The sequence below is a fragment of the Hevea brasiliensis genome, chromosome 10, assembly GCF_030052815.1.
Source record: "Hevea brasiliensis isolate MT/VB/25A 57/8 chromosome 10, ASM3005281v1, whole genome shotgun sequence".
NCBI classification, from domain to species: Eukaryota; Viridiplantae; Streptophyta; class Magnoliopsida; order Malpighiales; family Euphorbiaceae; genus Hevea; species Hevea brasiliensis.
The window spans coordinates 88363171-88386181 of NC_079502.1; the positions used below are offsets into that span (position 1 = coordinate 88363171).

The 23011-nt window shown below is 30.7% G+C and overlaps 1 protein-coding gene, 1 non-coding gene and 1 pseudogene across 2 annotated transcripts; 1 reads left to right on the forward strand and 2 right to left on the reverse strand.

Moving 5' to 3' along the window:
* Positions 1-1334: 1334 nt before the first annotated feature.
* On the reverse strand, positions 1335-1441 carry LOC131170173 (small nucleolar RNA R71). Its single transcript, XR_009141110.1, has one exon. It is a non-coding gene; the product is annotated as a small nucleolar RNA R71 (small nucleolar RNA).
* An 865-nt stretch (positions 1442-2306) lies between these two features.
* LOC131169396 (uncharacterized) lies at positions 2307-4044 on the forward strand (annotated as a pseudogene).
* A 13251-nt stretch (positions 4045-17295) lies between these two features.
* On the reverse strand, positions 17296-18963 carry LOC110641290 ((S)-hydroxynitrile lyase-like). Its single transcript, XM_058128723.1, has 3 exons — positions 18551-18963; positions 18316-18447; positions 17296-17755 (listed from the first exon to the last, which is right to left on the reverse strand). Exons 1-3 carry the CDS (start codon positions 18908-18910, stop codon positions 17474-17476), a joined length of 774 nt encoding a protein of 257 aa, XP_057984706.1. The 5' UTR covers positions 18911-18963; the 3' UTR covers positions 17296-17473.
* Positions 18964-23011: the final 4048 nt, after the last annotated feature.

The following is a 23011-nucleotide window of genomic DNA, read 5'->3' on the forward strand; positions in this document are numbered from 1 at the left end:
TTGTGTGCTTGATTTACTTGCCTAATGTTGGTACCCATTGGGTATTGTGTTAATCTTCGATTGAAGGACCGAAATGTGAAAGTTATTGATAGATAATCAAGGATTGGAACTTAAAATCACCTAGATTTAGAAATAAACTAGGATTTTAAGAGGAATTAATTATTGGTTACAAAACTTAATGGGTTTTAAAGTAATCAAATAACATACGAAAGTAGGTTTGGTTATTTTAGAACACACTTTGGTTTGCTTGAAAAAGATATCAAAGGAATTTAGAATCAATTTCCTTCAAACTCTATTTTTCCCTAAAAATTGGAATGCCAAAGATAAATCCCAATTAATTTATGCATAAACCCCCAACTTTGGAATCACTTTTAGCATAATTAAACTTTGATTTGAATTACCCATTGTTAATTTAGTTTAATTGCAAACTAGATCTAGAATTTATTTGTTGCCCTTTTATCCATTCCAATTAGATTAATCAATTTACCTTGCTCATTTATATTTACCATTTATTCATTAATTATTAGCCCAAATAATCGCTTCATTCATAGTTTGGTACTTAAACAGCAAATCCTCATGGGAACGATACTTGATTCATCACTTTATTACTTGAGACGACCCGTATACTTGCAGATTCGCCCCATCAAGTTTTTGGCGCCGTTGCCGGAGATTTGATTTTTGTTTGACATTGAACAATTGTTTGTTTGGTTAATTTGGGCACTTTATTTTATTTTCTTTTTACCATTTTACTTTGAGAATTTGTTTATTTTGTTTTTCAGGTGCTTTATTTCATGAGAAGTACAAAAAGTGAAGAAATCAATTTATTCTTTGACCCAGAAATAGAAAAGACAGCAAAAGCTTTAAGAGCAGAATCTAAAAGGAGAAAAGCTGAAATTAAAGCTCAACAACAACAAGAAAGAGCACAAAAGCAAGAGCAATTACAAGAAGAAATGGCCAACAATAATAACAACCGCTCTATGAAGGATCATGCCTATCCTAACATTGGGGATTTCATGCCACGTATCACAAGACCAAGAGTAGAAGCTAATAATTTTGAACTGAAGCCTGCACTCTGTCAGATGGTACAACAATCAGAATTTGGAGGAAATCCAAGTGAAAGTCCACATGTGCATCTAGCACACTTTCTTGAGATCAGTGATATATTGAAGATAAATGGAGTTTCTGATGATGCAATTCGACTCAGATTATTTCCTTTTTCTCTGAAGGACCGAGCTAGAGAGTGGTTACATTCATTGCCACCGGGTTCTATCACAACATGGGATGAACTTTCTCTAGCATTTTTAGCTCAATATTTTCCACCAAGCAAGACAGCTAAGCTAAGAAATGAGCTGACTTCTTTCAAACCTAGAGATGATGAGAGCTTGTATGAAGCATGGGAGAGGTACAAGGATTTGCAAAGGAGATGTCCACATCATGGGATTCCTAAGTGGATGCTTGTTTAACACTTTTACAATGGAGTTTCACCAGCTATTAGAAGTACAATTGATGCATCTTCTGGAGGTGATCTTATGGAAAAATCTGAAGATGAAGCTTTTTCTGCTCTGGATAAAATTGCTTATAACAATTACCAATGGAGTTGTGAGAGGAATGAGATCAAGAAACTAGCTGGAATGTTTGAGCTTGATGCCATGAATATGATTAATGCTAAGTTTGATGCTTTGACAAGGAAAATGGACAAGCTAAGCATGAAAGTAGATTCTTCAGCTGGAGGTCCTAGTAATTCAGTAGAAGTTGGGGCTGCAAACGTCAATTGTGCAGCTGATTTTTCTGCACTTAATCAAGATTTTTCAAGTGAGCAAGTGGATTATGTGGGGAACTACAATCAAAGACCAAGTGGTAACCCATTTTCTGCAACTTATGATCCAGCATGGAGAAGCCACCCCAATTTCTCTTGGGGAGGTAGACAAGGACAAAATCAAAATTTTCAGCAACCTTCTGGGTATCAACAACATCAGAATTTTCAGCAGAATAGAGGTCCTCCTCCTGGAATTCTTAAACCTCAAAATGCACCTGCTCCACCTCTACCACAATAAGCACAACCAGACAAGACAGCTAGATTAGAAGCTATGATTGAGACTCTACTTGTGAGCCATCAAAGTCAATAAGATATGATTTCTCAATTAGCATCTAAAGTAGATCAAATGGCAACACACAACAAGATGTTAGGGAATCAAATAGCTCAATAGGCTAGCTCTTCAAATAGTAAAGCTTTTGGGAAGCTTCCTAGCCAACCTGAGAATCCAAGGGAGCAGTGCAATGCCGTTACTTTAAGAAGTGGAAATGTAATGGGGGAAGAACACGAAATTGAAGTAAAGTTGAAAGAAAAGAAAGATGAGTGTGAGAGTGAATCCACTTCAACTAAAGCTAAAGCTAGTAAGGAAGCAAATGAAGAGAAAGAAGATAAAAAGAAAATAGAAGAGAAATATGTGCTTCCTGCACCGTACAAGCCACCATTGCCCTTTCCTCAGAGGTTTCATAAAAGCACAATTAGATAAGCAGTTTGGGAAATTCCTTGAAGTTTTGAAGAAGTTGTATATCAACATTCCATTCACCGATGTCATTTCTCAAATGCCTTCTTATGCTAAGTTTTTGAGGGAGATTTTATCAAATAAAAGAAGGTTAGGAGATTATGAAACTGCTGCACTTACTGAGGAGTGCAGTGCTATATTGCAGAACAAACTCCCACCTAAGCTGAAAGATCCTGGAAGTTTTTCCATACCATGTCACATTGGAGAAACAAGTATTGAGAGAGCATTATGTGACTTGGGGGCTAGTGTTAGCTTGATGCCACTTTCCATATGTGAGAAGTTAAAGGTTGGAGATCTAAAGCCCACAACTATTTCTTTGCAGTTAGCTGACAGATCTATAAAGTATCCAATTGGGATTTTAGAGAATGTACCATTAAAAGTTGGGAAGTTTTTCATTCCAGTGGATTTTATTGTACTAGAGATGGAGGAGGATGTAAGAACACCCATCATACTTGGAAGGCCATTTTTAGCCACTGCAGGAGCTAATATAGATGTAAAGAATGGGAAATTGAAGTTGACAGTGGGGGAGGAGGAAATAGAGTTTAATTTATTCCAACATTCCAAGGAACCAGCTGTGATGAATTCTTGTTATAGGATAGATGTTATAGAGCATGATGCTGGAACTGAAGTTACTAAACTAGAGGAAAATCAAGCTATTCCAATGCAATGCAATCAGCATAAAGTGCGAAAGAAAAAGTCAGCTTCACTATCTCATTTGATTAACAATGAAGCTTCAAAAGTTAAGCTCAAGCCTCCATCAAAATCACTCAAAAGAGGAGATTCATCTAAAGTTTGTAAGAATATTCTTCAAGATATAGTTGGAATTCTGAACAAAGCAATAGGTATTTTCACATATAATGGGAAAAAGTTGAAGTATAAATTCATTTCAGCACCTGTTGTGAAGGGAGGTAATATTTTCCAATTCCAACCACCATGGGCTTTGAAAAGAAGGTCAAGCTTAAGACCTTAAACAAGTGCTTTTTGGGAGGCAACCCAAGCGTATCCTTTTATAGATTATTAATTTTCCATTTCATTTCATTTTCAGTTTTTACCCTCATTAAACTCAAAAGTGACATTTGTTTATCTTTTATAGGTCATTCATGAAGATTGGGCAAATTGACACTTGTAGCAAAACGAAAGAATTGAAAGGGAGCAAGTATAAGCAAAATTCTGCACTTTATGCAGTACCTGTGAACAGTAACACCTTTAAACTTGTGCTAAATTGCTGATATTGCAATCTACTTGATAGCACATGTTTAATTTTGTGTTTTGTGTAAATTTTGTGAAATGCAACTTAAATGAGGATCAATTTTGATATTTAGGACTGATGTGAGCTTTATTAAAGTGCAAAAATAGTGTTTGTTAAGTTTTACCTTTTAGTGTATATATAGTTTTTGTAGTCTGTTAGAATTTGCATGTTTTTGTTTGAATTGCTGCTAGTTTTTGTAGTCTGCTAATTTTTATTACTGTTCACGCTACTGTTCATGCTGCTTAAGAAGTCAATTTCTATGTCTTTTCTGCAAATTTTGAATGTCTGGAACTTGTCTCAAATGCTGCTGAAAATATGCTTTGTGTATAAGCTTGGAAATCAAACCATTTCGTTGGGTTTGCAGAAAGGTAATTACAATCCATGCTTAATTTAAGTTGTTTGCCTTTCAAATCCCTTCATAGTTATGTTATGTTTGATGAGTTCTAAGAAATGATGAGCTTAAATTCCTCAATTTTATGGTGTTTGTGTGTATTTGGTAATTGCTGAGGGTCATGATAGCATTCCATAGCATTTGGACTGTTTTTGGTAAGCAAAATCACAATTTTTCCCAAAACCTGCCAAAATTTGCTGATGATGTTGCTTACTAAGCTGTATCCTATGCAAATTCTGCTTAACCCTATGCAAATTCTGCTTAACCCTAAGCAAATTTCTGTTTGACCCTAAGCAACACCAGAATCGTTAGTTCAGCAATTGCTGCATGCTTAACCTAAGCAACTACCCTATGCAAGTCATGCTTAACCTTAAGTAATTTTGTGCTTACCCCAACAAAATGCCTTGTGCCACTAGTAGACCCACCAACAGCAAGCTGAACAACAGTAAAGCCTTGATAGCAGAGCTTGAACAGTAGCAGTAGTTTAGTACTAGTTTTAGTTCTTCAATTCAGTTTTAGTTTCTGTTTTAGGTTTGTTTTGTAATCTGTTTATTTTAATCTTCAAACTTTAGTAATAGTTGTAATACTTTGGTAATTAGTTTTTATGATTATATTTGCATTCATTTCCTTTAGTTTAGTTTATTTTATTTTATCTTTTGATATGGATATAGTTATTCTATGAATTCTTTTTAGTTTAATTCTTGATTTAACTGTTAGATCTTATTTCATTACATTTCTTTTTCATCTTCTTGCACATTATTTTTGTACTTTATCTTTTATTCAGTCCTAATTTTGTTGATATTGATGAGTTGCAAAATTTCCTTTGAGCTGCATTTGTTTCACATCATTTGGAGGTAACAGCTTACCCTTTTACTATTTATGCTTATGGTATGTTGCTAATGCTTATGCTTTCGCTTTACCCTACGCAGCAGGTTAAGCAACATCTTAAGCAGTGTAAATTCATACATTTGGGATACTTTTCCATATTTTTCTCTCTAAAGCTTCATTGTTAATATCACTTTGAGCTAATTTTGGAATTCTTGACCTTATATTGATTTAATCCCCAATTGTATAAATTTCATTAATTGAGTAGTTCACAAAATTTTGCCCATCTTTGCATTCATTTTAAACATTGAGGACAATGTTTCATTTGAGTTTTGGGGTGAGGGCAAAATTTTTGCAAAATTTTTAAAATTTTCATTCATTCATTTATTGCATTTCATTCATTCATATATAGATAATTCATACACTTATACATATACCACACACATGTCTATACCCATATACATACATTTGCATATAGTTTTCATATAGATTACACTTAGTTTTAATTTGATTTATGCATTCACTTTAGGATCATGCATATCATAAAAATAAATTTTTATCTTGTCCTTAGAGGATTGAGAATTGCTTTGAAGAGCAATTAAGCTTACTTTTAGAAGGGTTTGATGGATTGAAAGTTCTAGATAGGTGCAAAGTTATTAGATTCTTGCTTTAGTTTATATCTTCTTAGCCAAGGGCCACCCAATCAATTGCATTGACTTTGAGTGCCTAGAGAAAACTCTAAGGTGAGAAGTAGCTAATTGATATCTCACCAATCCTAGAACAATCTTTTTAAACCTTTCAAGGCGAAATCATAGCATACACTTGAAAAAGAAATGATCTAGGCATTCTTTGAATTTTAAACCCATATTTTAGCCTTAGCCAACCTCACTTTAAAATTTTCCTTTAGAACCAATTTGAGCTTACATTTATATCTCTTATTCCTTTGGAACCCATATCAATGCCTAGCCATAACCCCAAACACTTACCTACCCTCCATGAGAATAATTCTTTGAGTGATAGATACACATAAAAAAAAAGTAAATATATATATATATATATATATATATATATATATATATATATATAACAATTAGTTGGGAGAAGTGACTAAAATAAAAAGGCTAGCAAATTCAATTATGGTATGCAAAGTAATTCACCATCCAAGTACACAAAGAAATGAGTTTGGGGGTGAATTGGAAGGGACAATTGTAATTCAAAGTCAATGTTATTTATGTAGTCCCTTTAAAAGCTTCAAAATTATATGCTAGCATTGGTGAATAGTTGTAAAGTTCCTTCTCCCAATTGATCCTTGAAAAAAAAAAAATTTGTGTCTTGATCTTTTAATAATTTGATTATTCTCATATTTTGTTACCCTTATCCCTTTCTTGTTAACCACATTATCACCCCCTTAGCCGCACTACAACCCTTGAAAGTCCTTTTGATCTTTTGATGGTATTTTGCTACATTAGTGGAGATTGGAATAGGAGAATTGCCTATGGGATTGGGATATCATTAATCTATTTATTTACTTCCATCATTATTTGAGACACTTTAGTTTATGGATTACCCTATAGTCTATTTAGGCATGATTATTCTTTGTGATTGATTGGTTTGGGCTTGATGATATGGATAATTGACCCAAGGCTAAGCGGTGATAACTTTGGTAAGGATTAAATTCTTTGCATCTTGAAAGTGGGTATATGGTTTGTTGGTGGCTAAAAGTAAACTTGAGAGTTTGGATAAGTAATTTTCATAAATTTAAGGCAAGGTACCCCAAATTGCATTAATTGTTTTTAATTTGCTTGAGGACAAGCAAAGGTTTGAGTTTGGGGGAATTTGTTACACTCATTTCATATAGGCATTTTAGGGTAGTTTTGCATCCATTTTGCCCTTATATTTTAGTGTATTTTATGTTTTTAGCTTTATTTTAGCTTATTTGTTAAATTTAAATACTTTATATTTATTTTTGTAATTTTATTGTTTTTGATAGGATTTTGTGGCAAATCGAAGATCAATTAGTGCAATAGGAAATGATTTGAAGAGATTTGGAGTTCTTTAAGCATGGAGGAAAGTTAAAGAAATCAAGCCTTGAAAGAGTAAACCAGCCGAAATTTGCTTGAGACTTTGCTTAAGATCATGCTTAGGGTAAAGCGGTAGTGCTTAAGGTGCAGCACAAGTCAAGCATGAGCAGAAAAGTCCATTTTACTCTAAGTCTACCGAGATTTGCTGAGGGTCTGCTTAACCTTAAGCAGACAGTGCGACCAGAAGCTGAAATTTGCTAAGAAGCTGCTTAGGGTTAAGCCGTACCCTGCGGCATCGCTAACGTGAATAATGCTGCTGACTTGGATAATTTTACACCTCATTTCCTATCCACTCCTTGACTCTTATTTACCTTTAGGGCAACTTTTTGGGAAGATATAAATTCATCATTTCCTATTTTTTGCCACAAGAGGAAAAGGAGGAGAAACAAAAAGGAAAGAAAATATAATAGAGAGAGGAGAAAACGCCATTTCTCTTGTGGAGGAGCTGCTGCAACCATTTTTGGAGCTCCAGAAACCAGAGTTTTGGGTTCTTCTACCTGGGTTTTTCTATTTTAGCCCTCTTATCATGTTTTTCTTTACTTTTCCATCAATCATTCTTGTAAATACCATTATGAGTGAGTAAACTCTTTAGATTTCAGAGTTGGGAAATATGTTTTAGATTAATTTGTGGATTTGGACTAGGTATTTCCTTATTTTACATAAATATGAGTTTTGATTCCTTCCTTGTGTGCTTGATTTACTTGCCTAATGTTGGTACCCATTGGGTATTGTGTTAATCTTTGATTGAAGGACCGAAAGGTGAAAGTCATTGATAGATAATCAAGGATTGGAACTTAAAATCACCTAGATTTAGAAATAAACTAGGATTTTAAGAGGAATTAATTATTGGTTACAAAACTTAATGGGTTTTAAAGTAATCAAATAACATACGAAAGTAGGTTTGGTTATTTTAGAACACACTTTGGTTTGCTTGAAAAAGATATCAAAGGAATTTAGAATCAATTTCCTTCAAACTCTATTTTTCCCTAAAAATTGGAATGCCCAAGACAAATCCCAATTAATTTATGCATAAACCTCCAACTCTGTAATCACTTTTAGCATAATTAGACTTTGATTTGAATTACCCATTATTAATTTAGTTTAATTGCAAACTAGATCTAGAATTTATTTGTTGCCCTTTTACCCATTCCAATTAGATTAATCAATTTACCTTGCTCATTTATATTTACCGTTTATTCATTAATCATTAACCCAAATAATCGCTTCATTCATAGTTTGGTACTTAAACAGCAAATCCTCGTGGGAACGATACTTGATTCATCACTTTATTACTTGAGACGACCCGTATACTTGCGGATTTGCCCCATCAGTAACTCATAGAAAAATTATTATTTAGTCTCTCTATTTTGATTAAATTAATTATTTGGTCCTTATATTTTTTAAAGATGCACTATTTAATCAATGTATTTTGCTTCCATTAAACTCTTTAGTCCTTACATCAAATTTGTTGTTAGTTAATCGATTTTAATGCCAATCAAACTACTTTTTAGTTTCTCTATTTTAGTAAAAACTAATTAGTTTGTCCTTATATTTTAAAAGACACAATATTTTGAAAAGTACATTCCTTAATAAAAATGAAAATTTTGTTGTATGGAGACTAAATTTGAATTTACATTTTCTTAAATTGTTTAAGTATTTTTATTCAATTTCCTATGTATCATTTTGTGCTTTCTTTATTTGCAAACAATTTTTTCTGGATTATTACCTTGACTACTTGGATTATTACCTTGATTACTTGGAGATTTATGGGAATTGATTAACCATTTTGCATAGACTGCTTGTACCATTTTCTATCAAAAGATGAAAAATAGAGAGAGAATGATAGAAAGAGGGGTGCAGGTGTAGAGGGGGAGAAATAAGGGGAGAGAGAAATAAGGTAGGATTAGTCTGAAACTTGTTTTGTGCTCGATTTTTACTTTCCTTAGTTGTTCGGTTCAGATTGCTGTTGGTTTTTTGAATGTATTTTGTAGCTTTTCTTTCAATTTGGTCTTCATTTGTTTGTCTCTTGGTTTTTTTACTTAGCATGTCATGTCCTTAGATGGGTGTATTGGGGAACTTTATTGACCAGGGTACAGCGGTGAGTGTCAATACTAAGTTTTTCTTGAATTTTAATTTAATAAAAATTTTTGCTTATAATAGCAAAGAGAGAAATAAGGAGGAGAGGGTCAGGACAATTTAAGTATAAAAAATAATGAGAGGGACCAAAGAGTCAATAGAACCAAATTAAAGGGACAAAATAGTAGTACTTTTCAAAATATATTGACCAAGTAATTAATTTTACTAAAATTAAGGGACTAAATAGTAGTTTAACTAACATTAAAATCTATTAACTAACAAAAAAAATTGACGAAGGAACTAAATATTTTAACGGATTAAAAATAAGGAAACTAAATAGTAAATTTTTAAAATAAAGGAACTAAGTAGTTAATTTATTAAAATGCTGGGATTAAATAATAATCTTTCCTAACTTATATCCACGCAAGTATATAAAAAAGGAAAAACTTATATGTTGGCATAGTCATACTTCAAATATTCATCATTTTTAGCTTAAATTTCATGAACGATTACATATGACATATAACATCGAAAGTGTATCATACTAGCATAGCAAAATTCAGGACAAAAAACGTAAGCAATGTTAATTTGAAATGAAGGATATTAGATGAGGCATTTAAAAAAAAAAAAAAAAAAAAAAAGCCATAAATTTCATTTGAAATTTACTTTTTTGATAATAAAAAAGACGACAAAATCTATGAATTATTAAAAATATCTCATCTATTAAAATTTCTTAAATTTCTTATTTTGAAATCTCACCTCATAAATGTTATTTTCTCTTTATTTGGATTGTAAAATTTTATAAGAATTCAATTTAATTGATTTTTCTAGTTAATTCTCATATTTGGAATAAAAGAATTCAATTTTTTTAACTTAAAACATTTTTTATTTTAAAAGAAATAAACTTCAAGCAAAATTTTGTAAGAATTCAATTAAATTCTTTTCTTGTAAATGATTTATTCTAAAAAAAAAAAGACTTTGTGAAATTCCTCATTTAGTTAATGAGGAATTTTTTAAATAATTATTTTATAATAAACTACTCATAATATCTATGAATTTTGTTATAAAGAAAAATTTATTGAAAATCTATGAATTTAATTGCCTACCATAAAAAATTATACAAATTAAGGGAATTAAGTTCCCTATATTTTAACTATTGATTTTATTAAATTTTATAAAATTTAAATTTCTTCAATTCAAACGATATTGCCATCAATCTCTCCGGGGATGAGGGTAAATATGAAAAGAAAAAAGAAAGTTGTAATTGATAGGATTAAAAAAAGATGCATGAGGAACCCAACAAAGAAGCTTAAGAAAAATATAAGAAAAAAGAAAGTCTTACCAAACAATCAAGATTCAAAGTTAGCAGTGGCTTGGGTTCATAACTGTTGAGATTATAAATTTCACATCTGGAAAATATAAAAATAAAAGGGTAAATATAAGTAGTTATATTATAATATTGACTTAACTAGTCATTTTGATATATAAAGCAATCTAATTATTTATATAAGTCCGAATCAAAATGAATTAAATTATAGTTTGACTAACACTCTCTCCGAATTTAACATGGTATGAGAGCTCGGTTTGGGGTTATAATTTTCAGCCACCCATAAGTCTGTATAATTTGGTCTATATTGAGTTAAATATAAAGTAACTGAGATTTACTTATAAAAAAAAAAGTACATATTAAGAGAAATTCTTGCCCAATAAACTAAATGAGATTTACATATTTCTATATTAAATATATAATAAATCAAATCTATATAAGTTTTTCACTCTCCCTTATTTCAGCAAATTTGTCTTTGATGACATGAAGTAAATCAACGTGGCTTTTCGATTGATATATCTCTCATATTATGGGACTACGGGTAGCTTTGCCCTTCCAATTCTTTTAGATTTTCTCTGTGTACATATATATATTTATAAAAAAATTAATTTATTTTAGATAAAATTATTTTATTTTAAAAATTGGCCTCTAAAAAATATTATTTTATTAAGATATAAATAATGTAAAATATTGAAATTATCTATTTTTTATTATATATTCAAAATTTTTCTAAAGTATTAGAACCCTCAAAAAAATTATAGCTTAATTACACTCTATTATGGTATTTTTGAATATACAATATTAACCCTTCAAAATATACAATGAATATGAAATATATAAAAAAAATAAGTGTAATTAAATAATATATTAAATTAATAATATTGACTCTTTCAAAATTAATTTTTTAACTCCGCCACCCACTGGATCAATTGTCTATATTTTATTATGTATGAGATTATTAAAACATGTTAATTTTCAAATCTTTAAGAATTTTTCAAATGAAAAGAATTGTCAAAAGAAGTGGTCGTACTTGTTAATTGTTATTGATAGTTATTGTGTAACTGTAATAAATATTTTAATAATGGTCAATCGAATTATAAAGTTGTAAGTACCGCAAATCGTAAGTATACAGCCAATTGATTGTTCTAATCATGCAGCAAGGACTGATTAGAAAATAACAATTACATAAAAAATTTCGAAAATATGACAAAAAAAAGTCATCTTACAGTGTTACAACTATCAAGCAAGAATCCTTCAAAAATTATTGAGAACTTTTAAGTCAGCAATACTAGAATTAATTTTAAGAATATAAATTTTTAATTTTAAATCTTAATTAAAATTAAATTAATAAAATAATCCGATAGTATAAGTGGTCCTTCAGTCCATTAACGTATTTCAGTATTAGTAGAGATAGAAACTTAAAATTTTAGGTCGACTAGCTCCTTGATATAGTATTAGAGTTTAAATCTTAATCATTCCTATTTATTAGTTAAATATTTTAGCATAAGATAAAGTGAGCTTTCACATAGAGCATAACCTTCTAATAAGAAAAAAAAATATAAATATAAATAATTAAATCCTCTATTCATAGATGATTTGATAATTTTTATTGTAGATGATCAAATAAATTTTCTGTAATACTCTCTTTTTCAAGAACTTATTAATTCTTTGATCTAAAAAAAAAAATTAAACCATCAAATATCAATCATTATTTAGTCCCTAAAATTTTATTTTATTAACAAAATAATCTTATATCTAAATTTTATATTTAATAATTATTTATTTTATATTTAAATATTGATATACTTCATAAAATATTATAAAATTGTTATATTTATAATTTTTTTGAAGAATTTTGTATTCATAATTATTTAAATATAAAACAATAAAAAATAGTTCATAATAAAACAATATATTTGACTAAATTCTTCAAATTTTTTATATTATGGTCAATAATTTTTAAGAATTTCTTCAAGGTGATAGTGCTCTCCTAACATGCTGGTAGAATTGTTTGAGGTTGGATTATTTCTAGTGGCCGGAGTGAATTATTCCATAATGGCGATGTTTTGACTTTCTAAAAGGATCCATTAATTGCAATTAATAACTTGAGATATATATGTACCATAATCACTTCCCCAGTTATTGATTGATTCCTCATGCCTATGTTGTTTTGGCTCCATACCTACTATACAAATTAATAACTTGTGGGTTTCTCGAGTTGAATGTTGACGATTTCTAACCAAAGACAAAGTTTAGAGAAGATCATTAAATTAATTTTTGTAATGCTAATTGATGTAATCTGTGATTCTAAGGTCAGTGAGCAATCTATGTATTGCCTATAACAAAAAGGAGGTGAGGTCGGTGGCCTAACTGGGGCCACTTCGATGATGAAGTTAGTGAATGTCAAAGAAAGAGCAAACACTGAAAAGTAATAATAGAATAAAATTGCATAACTTAACTAATGTCATGAGCCATTTTTATAGGGTAGAGTATGATATTTTTTCCACCCTACTCGGGATTTGTCAACTCACATCCAATTATTTTCTTTCATATATTTCGAAAACGTTACTAACAGTGTAGCGGAATTCCCGGTGAGAACCTAGCACATCCTATCAGCATAATTCCAACTTCTAACCGAATACTCTACTTTGTCCAAGCATCCTGCATTTCATACGAACTCCTAACTTCTTGTTCAAACACCGCATGGTCTATCCGAACATATTACATCTTGACTGAGCACCTTATGTTCTAAACATATTGCATCCCGATCGAATATCTTATGTTCTATCCAAATATATCATATCCTGGTTGAACACCTTATATTTTTATTTGTTCCAGATTTGAAAATCTGAATCCCTTTCTGTTTGAATCGGATTTCTATCCATACTATATCACTAATATATCCTTAAAATCAAATAATTTTTTACGTAATTGATAGATTTTTTTTAAAACACATTTGATTGATAATTATTTGTACTTGTTAATTCATAATCGGATTTTAATTAAAAAAAAATCAACAGTCGATTCAGTTTGGACGTAAACCCGAATTTTTTAAACTTGAAAGTAACCGATGAAAGATCTTTATTAGAAAAAAAAAAACATATATATATATATATATATATATATAAATTATTTATTTTATTATTTTAAATTATATTATATTAATATACATTAAAATATTTTTTAAAAAACACTATATGTTTTTAAATTATTAATTATAATACATTATTACTACTTTTAAGAGATTATTAATTAATTAAAAAAAAAGAGATTATTAATTTTATAATATATAATTATTTATATTTAATAGAATATTAATTAAATTTTGATTAATTTCAATTAAATTTTAAATTCTTAATCTTCTATCTTTACTATTCAATGGCCGGACGGATTTTCAACTTAACTTTGCTATCACTTAAATAATAATAATAATAATAATAATAATAATAATAATAATAATAATAATAATTCTCATATTTAGAAGGAAAGAATTCGATTTCTATTTTTAACTTAAAAAATTTTTCAATTTAAAAGAAATAAAAATCAAACATAATTTTATAAAAATTCAATTAAATTTTTTTCTTATAAATTATTTATCCCAATGAAACACTTTGTAAAATTCGTTATTTAATTAATGAATAATTTTTTAGACAATTATTTTATTATGAAAGTACTCATAAAATCTATGGATTTTTTTATACGTAAAAATTTATTGAAAAATCTATGAATTTAATTGCTTACGATAAAAAATTATATAAAAATTAAGGGAATTAAATTCCCTAGTTTTAAATTTTATTTATTTTATTAAATTTAATAAAATTTAAATTTCCTGAGTTCAAACGATACTGCCATCAATCTCTCCGGGGATGAGGGCAAATATAAAAAAAAAAAAATGTTAATTGTAATTGATAGGATTAAAAAAAGATGCATGAGGCACCCAACAAAGAAGCTTAAGAAAAATATAAGAAAAAAGAAAGTCTCAGCAAACAATCAAGATTCAAAATTTTGCAGGAAATTTCAATAATAATAATAATACTTAATATTAATGATGGCAACAACATGTTCTATCTACTTTAAAAATTAATTGCTCGAAGTCAATAAGCTAATGTTAAATTTAAAGACTTATTGATACAATATTTTATTACTGGAGATATTAAGTGAAGAATGGTGAATCTATTAGTATAAATAGAGAACACAATCGTAAAGATTGAAGAGTTAACTGGGAAAATGGTATACACGCATTTTGTTCTCATACATACCACCAAGCCTCAAGTCAAGCCCTTACTGGACTCGACCTTGAAACCAGTACTGTGGTATTGACCCAAGGCAAATTGAGCAGATTGGCTCTTTTGATCACTGCTCTGAACAATTTTTGACGTTCATAGAATCAATCCCTCAAGGAGAAAATAAGATGCTGGTTGGAGAGAGGTGCAGTGAAGCCATGGAGGACTCAATATTGCTATTTTTGCTGATAAATACCAAGAAATTAAAGATTGGAGCTGCAGTTATGCACAACCCATCATTTCTTGTGCTGTAGATTATCAGAAGGTACCTTTCTTTCTTTCTTTCTGTTAAACTCTGCCTTTGTTTGACTGAATCTTGTTAAAGAAAATCTTTCGCTTTCTCTCTTTTTGCCATTAAACAATTTCTGGAGATCTTAATTTCCTGACGGGAAAGAAAGCCTGTATTCAACCAGACCATATACGTACGGTTGAAACATATACCTGCTTTCCAAGTTATTATTATTAGTAAAATTTTTATAGTTTTTTTTTTTTTTTTTTTTTTTTTTTTTTTGTTCTGAAGTCAAGGGTTTAATTTTGAAATTCTATTTATTTATTTATTGCTACACCATAAATGGTGTCTTAAACTTTAAGGGCAATAGCCTTCTAATCAAAGAACAAGAATTCTTTCCTTTTGAGTTCTATGTCCTTTTTCTACCTTAGGCCGAAACATCTTTCCTTCCATGAGACTACAATGGGCAGGAGCTCCTCATCAATGGGTAAAATAAAATCCTCAGTAATTGGTAAAATCCCTCTCTGTAATGAGTGACAACCTCACTTCATAAGCTGAAAACTAAATAATATTTTTCGTCATTCTCCTATTTATAGCGTTAATTCCCTTACTCCTAATCTGATTAAGAGTTTCTCTCAATTGAGAAATAATAGTAAAATAAAAGTTTTACTCTATATAGGAAAAGGTCTATCTCTAAATCTCACTATGATTTTGAGTCATAATTTTAACATATACTAACCGGCCACAAGCTCTTCCTATATTTTTATATTCTATATGATTTTTTTAGCTTTATTTAAATTAAAATCTTAAGAGTTAAAATGTGATATTTTAATCCAATAATTAAATTGTTTGTGAAATTCAAAAAAAAAACAATTATTTAGATTTTTTTTTAATAAGAACATAAGGAGATCATTAGTCATTCATATTTTTGTTTTTTTGTAAAAAATATCTTGCTGGCTTGTTGAAAAGTGAAACAAGATACCCTTGCCAGTTCATCTGCAAATTCTAGCCTCGTCTTTCCTATGCCTCTCATCTCCTTCCTGATGGGAAGTATTCCCACATCAATGACGGGGCATGACGTCCTTATTATTGGATTTATTGTTTAAAAAATAACTTTTAAATATATTAATTTAAAAATATTAACAAACAATTTAAAAATTAAATTTTCATTAAAATTTTAAACTAATAAATTTTTTATACTTATTATTGATATATTTTAAATTTTGACCATATTTATTAATATTATTTAAAATAATATTTTTTTAATAAATTATTATGATTTTATTAAGAGGGTTTGCTTCCTATGTGTAATATTTTTAAGTTTTAGAGTTCCAATCACAAGTGGAGGTTAATTTTGTAATTTTATAATTGGCTTGCCTATGTAAAAGGAAAAGAATATGTACGGTGCTTTAACCAAATTGAAAATCCAACTTAGTACGACAATGACATAAATATATATATATATATATATATATATATATATATATATATATATATTATGAATTCTTATATTAGAAAGGCCAAGAGAAAGCAAGCATATATAGGACTAAGTTGAAACTTACAAATTAAAACTGTTGCAACTTTTAAAGTAAAATCATAGTAATTTAAATCAAAATCATTATAACTTTTAAAGCAATATCATAATAATAATAATAATATAGCAAAATTCTTATTTAGGCTCGGTTAATTAAGAATCCAAGATACGAATATGTGATACCATATATTTAACAAGTGGATCTACCATATACCTCATATCTAAGCATAAAAAATTCACTAATATAATTGAATATTACTATAATTAAGGGATTGAATTCATTATGAAAGCAATAAATGTATTTAAGCAGCTAGAACTATTGTAGCTTAGTTTGGCATTCCTATGAAATAGGATTGTGTTATAAAAGTCCATAATCATTAAAGATTTTTTTTTTCCATTTTTTAGTTGATAGTTTATTATCACTTTTATAATGAGTTATTTTATTTTATATAATTATTTTTTATAATTTAATTATTTCTAATTATAAATTTATTGATACCAAGCACTTAATGAACTTGTTTATTTGATACTAAATTGTATAATAAAAAATTAACAAGTGTTGGGTGTAGTGATAATTATATAAGGTTTACTACGCCCCCAAGAGGAGAATTTAAGTTCGATCATTGCAAAAAGCATTGTTGGAAGGGACCGTAAAATGGATATAATGTAAAAATAAAATAAAATAAAATAAAATTATATAGTACAAACTCATTCTTTTCTAAATACAAAACTCATACCATGTAAATAGAGAACTCAAACCAAACTTGAAACGTTACTCTATATTTTTATTTATAGATTAATAAAATTAAACAAATGGATAAGCAACACAAAACAATTTATTTTAATTTAGTACAACTTACTTCCCAATTAATTTGTGAGATACTTTATTTATGGTTGCTTCCATATTCATAATAGAAAATGCTTCAACTTCAAGCATATGTATTAGCCACTTCATTGAGAATCTGAAAGAGCTCAATAGGCTTTGAAAGCATCAGCTTATGATCACCACCAGGGACAACATAAACCTTGTCTGGTTTATAATTTTCTATCTGCCAGAGATGAAATTCTGGTAAAAATATTTTGTCTTCATTGCTATACACATAAATTCTCTTGATTGATCCGTAACCTTTCTTAGTGAAGAATTTTCTCTTAGCTAAAATATTTTGAAACAATGATCCCTTCCTTACCAACTTGGTTGCCAGTACATAATCCTTAAAAGGAAAAAAAAAAGAAAAAGAAAAATACATTAGCATAACAATAGCATTAGTATTTTTATTCATAATTTTAGGATAATTATTTTCTCTTTATAATATAGTTTTTAGTATAACCAGTTCTTATTGAAACTCAAACTTGAGATAATATGACTAAGTTAAAATTAATTGGTAATCATCTCTCTTATTCCTATTGTTATTTTTTTCTTTATATGATTTTAAGGGAGTGAAAATATATAAGGGATGTGAAGGAAATTGGTCAAACTATGTTTTAAAATTATCAATAAAACAAGTTGACGTGATAATTATGTCATATTTCTAGTCACGAGTGAAATTAATCTATATATAGATAATGGAGAAAATTTTGCCTAGATTCAGTCTATTATGAACTTAAAACACAATATTTATAGTAGGACTCATACGTAAAATAGATGAAACTTAGATGTTTATGTTTTGAGTTCATAATAAAACATGTATAGTTGAGTTTTTCCTTAGATGTTTATGTTTTGAGTTCATAATAAAACATGTATAGTTGAGTTTTTCCTATAGGTGATATATACCTCAATAGGGCAGTTAGTATATATATTCTCCTTCATAAGTTCGAAGCCAAGATTCAATGCAGTTATATTCTCGCCGTTGTTATCGTAGGCTGAATACACGGTGTCTTTCCAGTCAGGAAAGACCTGCAAGAGCTGTGTAATAAGAGAAACAAAGAAAACAAAAGATTAGTTTTGTTCAATAATTTTGATTTTCAGAAAAACAAATTAAAGCAGAGATGAACAGAAGCAAAGGTACCTTATCCACAACATAAGCAGGGTTGTGCTCGATATCTGGCATAAGGGAATTGTGGAAAACAGCAGCTGCAATCTTTTCAGGGTATTTATCTGCAACAATAGCAATATTGAGTCCTCCACAGCTCTCGCCAACAAGTATAACCTTTTTTCCTTTGGGGATTGAAGCCATATACGTCAACAAGGGTTCAGAGTAGTCATCAAACGAGCCAATCTGCTCAATTTGTCTTTGGTCAATACCACTGGCTGCGAGGTCCAGTGTTGTTACGTTGTGGCCAGCAGCCTCCAGCAATGGTACGAGTTTGTACCAAACCCAAGCACCATGGCATATGGTATGAATGAGAACAAAATGCGCGAGTGCCATTTTCTAATCAGCTATTCTGTATGGTGCAGCCTGCGTTGCATGAATTATTTATAGAGAGAGAGAGAGAGAGAGAGAGAGAGAGAGAGAGATGTGAATGCTCATAATAATAATAATATCTCAAACAAGATTGTCTGTATGTCAACTCTCTCTTTTGAAATAAAAACAAGAGTAGCCTTTCTGATCTTTACGTTGCTTGCGCTCCTGTTCAATGCATTAAATCAGCCAATTTTTCTTTTCTATAATTTGCCTTTATTTAAGTTGCAAGGAATATGTGGTTTCAAAAAAAAGTTGCAAGAGTATGTCTTTTAATATTTTAGTTATCTTCCTTGCAAAGATATCTAGTCCAATATAAAAAATGTGTAGTGGGATCTACTTATTAAATATATAAGTTCTATATATTTATATCTTGGATCTACGATGAGCTAAGTTTAGACAAAAATTTCTCTAAATACAATATTAAAATCATCACTTTTTTCTATTTTTTTAGAAATTAGGGCAATTTTTTAAAAAATATAATACTATTTTATATAGAATTAATTAAAATTAGAGGAAAAGTCAATGATATTAACATTATTAAATGATTCAATTAATTAAAATCATAAATTTTTAGGTATAGCTACTTTAGGGCATTAAATGTTAACAAGGTCGTTGTTAAAATGCAAAAAATTAGCTATCACTTATACATTATTATTATTATTATTATTATTATTATTATTATTATTAGAAAAAATATGATGGTAGAATATTGTAGAAAATTAAAATGTTTTAAAATTTGTGTCATAAAATTATTAAAAAAAATAAATATGAAAATTAATAGAACATTAATTGTAAAATTGTGGAAACACTTTATAAAATGAGCAATTAAAAGTAATTGTGGATTGTCAAATACATTTTTAGAAGTGTTTTACAAAATATGTATAATTAGTAAGTGTATTATAGTTAACTTCTAATAATAAGAGTGCCAAATACCTTTATCATTCTATGAAATGCATTTTTTTTTTAATTTTCTAGGATGTACGTGATGAAGGATAATAACATTATCCCATGTATACCGGATACTTATCTACCTACAATCATTATCCCATGCATACCAGATACTCATCTACTTGAAATTCATTGTTATCTCTTTGTAACTACTAGATAAGAACTTTATAACAACCATGTACTCATGTATATATAAATGCATTGATCAACAGAGAATTATCAAGCTCTGTTTTACACAAACTGTGGTATCTACATTTACATGGTATCAGAGCTTGAAAACTAAGCCTCACAGCTCTCAACGAAAATGAACCAGCAACAAGTCATTGTTCCCAACACAAGTTTCTCTTCTCTTTCTTCTCCCTCGTTACCCAATGCCACCCAATATCTTTCTGTGAAATTAACCTCCAGCAATTATCTTTTATGGCAAGCCCAAATCATGCCTTTGTTAAATGGGTACAATCTTGCTGACCACATAGCTCCACACGCTGCTTCACCGCCTCAAACTCTTACGGATAATACTCCTAATCCTGAATATATCTCTTGGTATCGTCAAGACCAGCTAGTGCTAAGCTGGTTATTCTGCTCAATTTCAGAAACTCTACTACCTCAAATCATTGGTCTCCAAACTGCAAAGGAGGCCTGGCAAAAATTAGCAACGATTTTCTCCTCTGGATCTCGGACACAAATCCAGCAGTTACGGAAACAACTCAAACACCTTCGCAAAGGAAGCGATTCTGTTGATGTATACATGCAGCGTGCCAAATCAATTAGAGACCAATTGACAGCACTCCAATGTTCTATTCCGGATGATGCTTTTATTAGTGATATTTTAGAAGGTCTAGGTGTTGATTACAGACCTTTCACAAGGGCTATTGAAGCACGTAACAGCCCAATTACCTATGATGACTTATATGCCTTGTTACTTAGTGAGGAAGCTCAATTACAAATTGAAAATCAAGCAGTTGACAACTCTATTGAACCAACCGCACAGCTTGCAGAGAAAACTTTTAGATCTCGTGGCCACAAATCAAACCGTGGTCGTGGAAGAGGTGCTCGCTCTTCTCCTTCTTTCAACACCACCTACACTCGGGTCAATCCCAACACAATCTGTCATAATTGTCAAGGTCACGGGCATATTGCCCGTCAATGTCCCACACCTCAACCTTCTAATCCACCTCCATCATTCAATTACGCCAAACCAGCCTCAAATTTTGCCTCCACACAAACTCAGCCTGTGCAGTCATGGACGGTAGACTCTGGAGCCAACTATCATTTATCTGCAGATCGTGGAAACATCACTCGTTCTTCACCCTATCAAGGAACAAATGAAGTCTTGATCAGCAATGGTAAGACCATTCCAATTACCCATACAGGTTCCTCTACTATGCTCTCTAATAATGTTTCTTTCCACCTTGATAAAATTTTATATTCTCCTTCTGTTCATAGAAATCTCTTATCTGTTCATGCCTTCACTAACCAGAATAATGTGTTTATTGAATTTTATCCTGATTCTTTTATTGTGAAGGATATCCGCACGAAACAGATCCTCTACCAAGGCCGGAGTGAAAATGGCCTCTACACCATGCCGCTCAGTCCTTCCACAAACAGTTTCCCACAGTCTCACAATGTTGAATACCTCACTTGGCATGCTCGTCTCGGTCACGCCAATGATCGTACTGTTCGTAGTCTATTGAGTCATCATAACTTGTCCTTTAATGGTCAATTCTCACCTAGTGTTCCCTGCAATGCGTGCAACATTAGCAAAATGCACAAATTGCCATTTTCAGAGTCTGTTTCTAGGGTCAGTAAACCGTTGGAATTAATATGTTCTGATGTGTGGGGTCCATCTCCCATACCCACCATTGATGGTTATCGTTATTATGTTTTGTTCTTTGATCATTTCACTAAATATAGTTGGATTTATTTTTTGCGGCGCAAATCGGATGTGATGAATACTTTTATTAAATTCCGAACCATCGTTGAGAAATACTTTGAGTTACCCATTAAAAACTTTCAAGCAGATTGGGGTGGTGAATACCAAGCTCTCAAAAAATATTTAATTGACAATGGTATTTCACAACGTGTTTCCTGTCCTCACACACCCGAACAAAATGGCTGTGCTGAACGAAAGCATCGACATATTGTTGAAACTGGACGAGCTCTTTTGTATCATGCGTCTGTTCCCTTAAAATTCTGGAATTATGCTTTTGATACAGCTGTTTATGTCATTAATCGTCTTCCGTCTATTCACACAGCACCATCTACTCCATACGAGCTTTTGTTCCATATCAAACCAAATTATTGTGAATTTCGAGTTTTTGGGTCTCTGTGCTATCCTTGGCTTAAGCCTTATGTAAAACATAAATTAGATCCTCGATCTACTAATTGTGTTTTTTTGGGATATAGTAAATTGCATAAAGGTTACTATTGTTTAGATCCAAAATCTGAAAGAATTTACATCTCACGACATGTGCTTTTCTTTGAACAGGTGTTTCCATACTCTGTGCAACTTGATCGTCACGTTCCAAAGTCTCCGCATGACATGCATAAGTTAATTCCACTTCCACCAGCATGTGATGCCCACCATCACAACCTCATGCAACCTCCACGTACCCAACCCAGCATTTTAGGCCCTCCACCTAGCCTTATCCCAACTTCATCTACTCACCACGTTAGTCCTTCACCATCCCACCACTTGACAACGCAACACCAATTTACACCAAGCAAAAATCAACAACCACCACTCACCCAGCCACAAACTCCTATCAATGCTCAACCCAATCCTAACACTAACCCAATACCACAATCCCAATCCTCTCCAACACTCATAACTAGGAGTCCTTCTTCCACAATGCCCATAACAAATTCAGATGGTCTATCCCTTATCGTTGACCTCACCACCAACCATCCAACCCACCCAATACATACCATAGAAACCTCCTCTGCCACTCCTTCTCAACCCCAAAAGACTCACCCCATGACTACCCGATCACAAACTGGGCACTTGAAACCAAAAGTATTCTCTACTGTCAATGAAGCCAGCACTGTCCCAACATGTTTTTCGAAAGCTGTCCTTCATGATCAATGGCGTCAAGCCATGCAAGATGAAGTCAATGC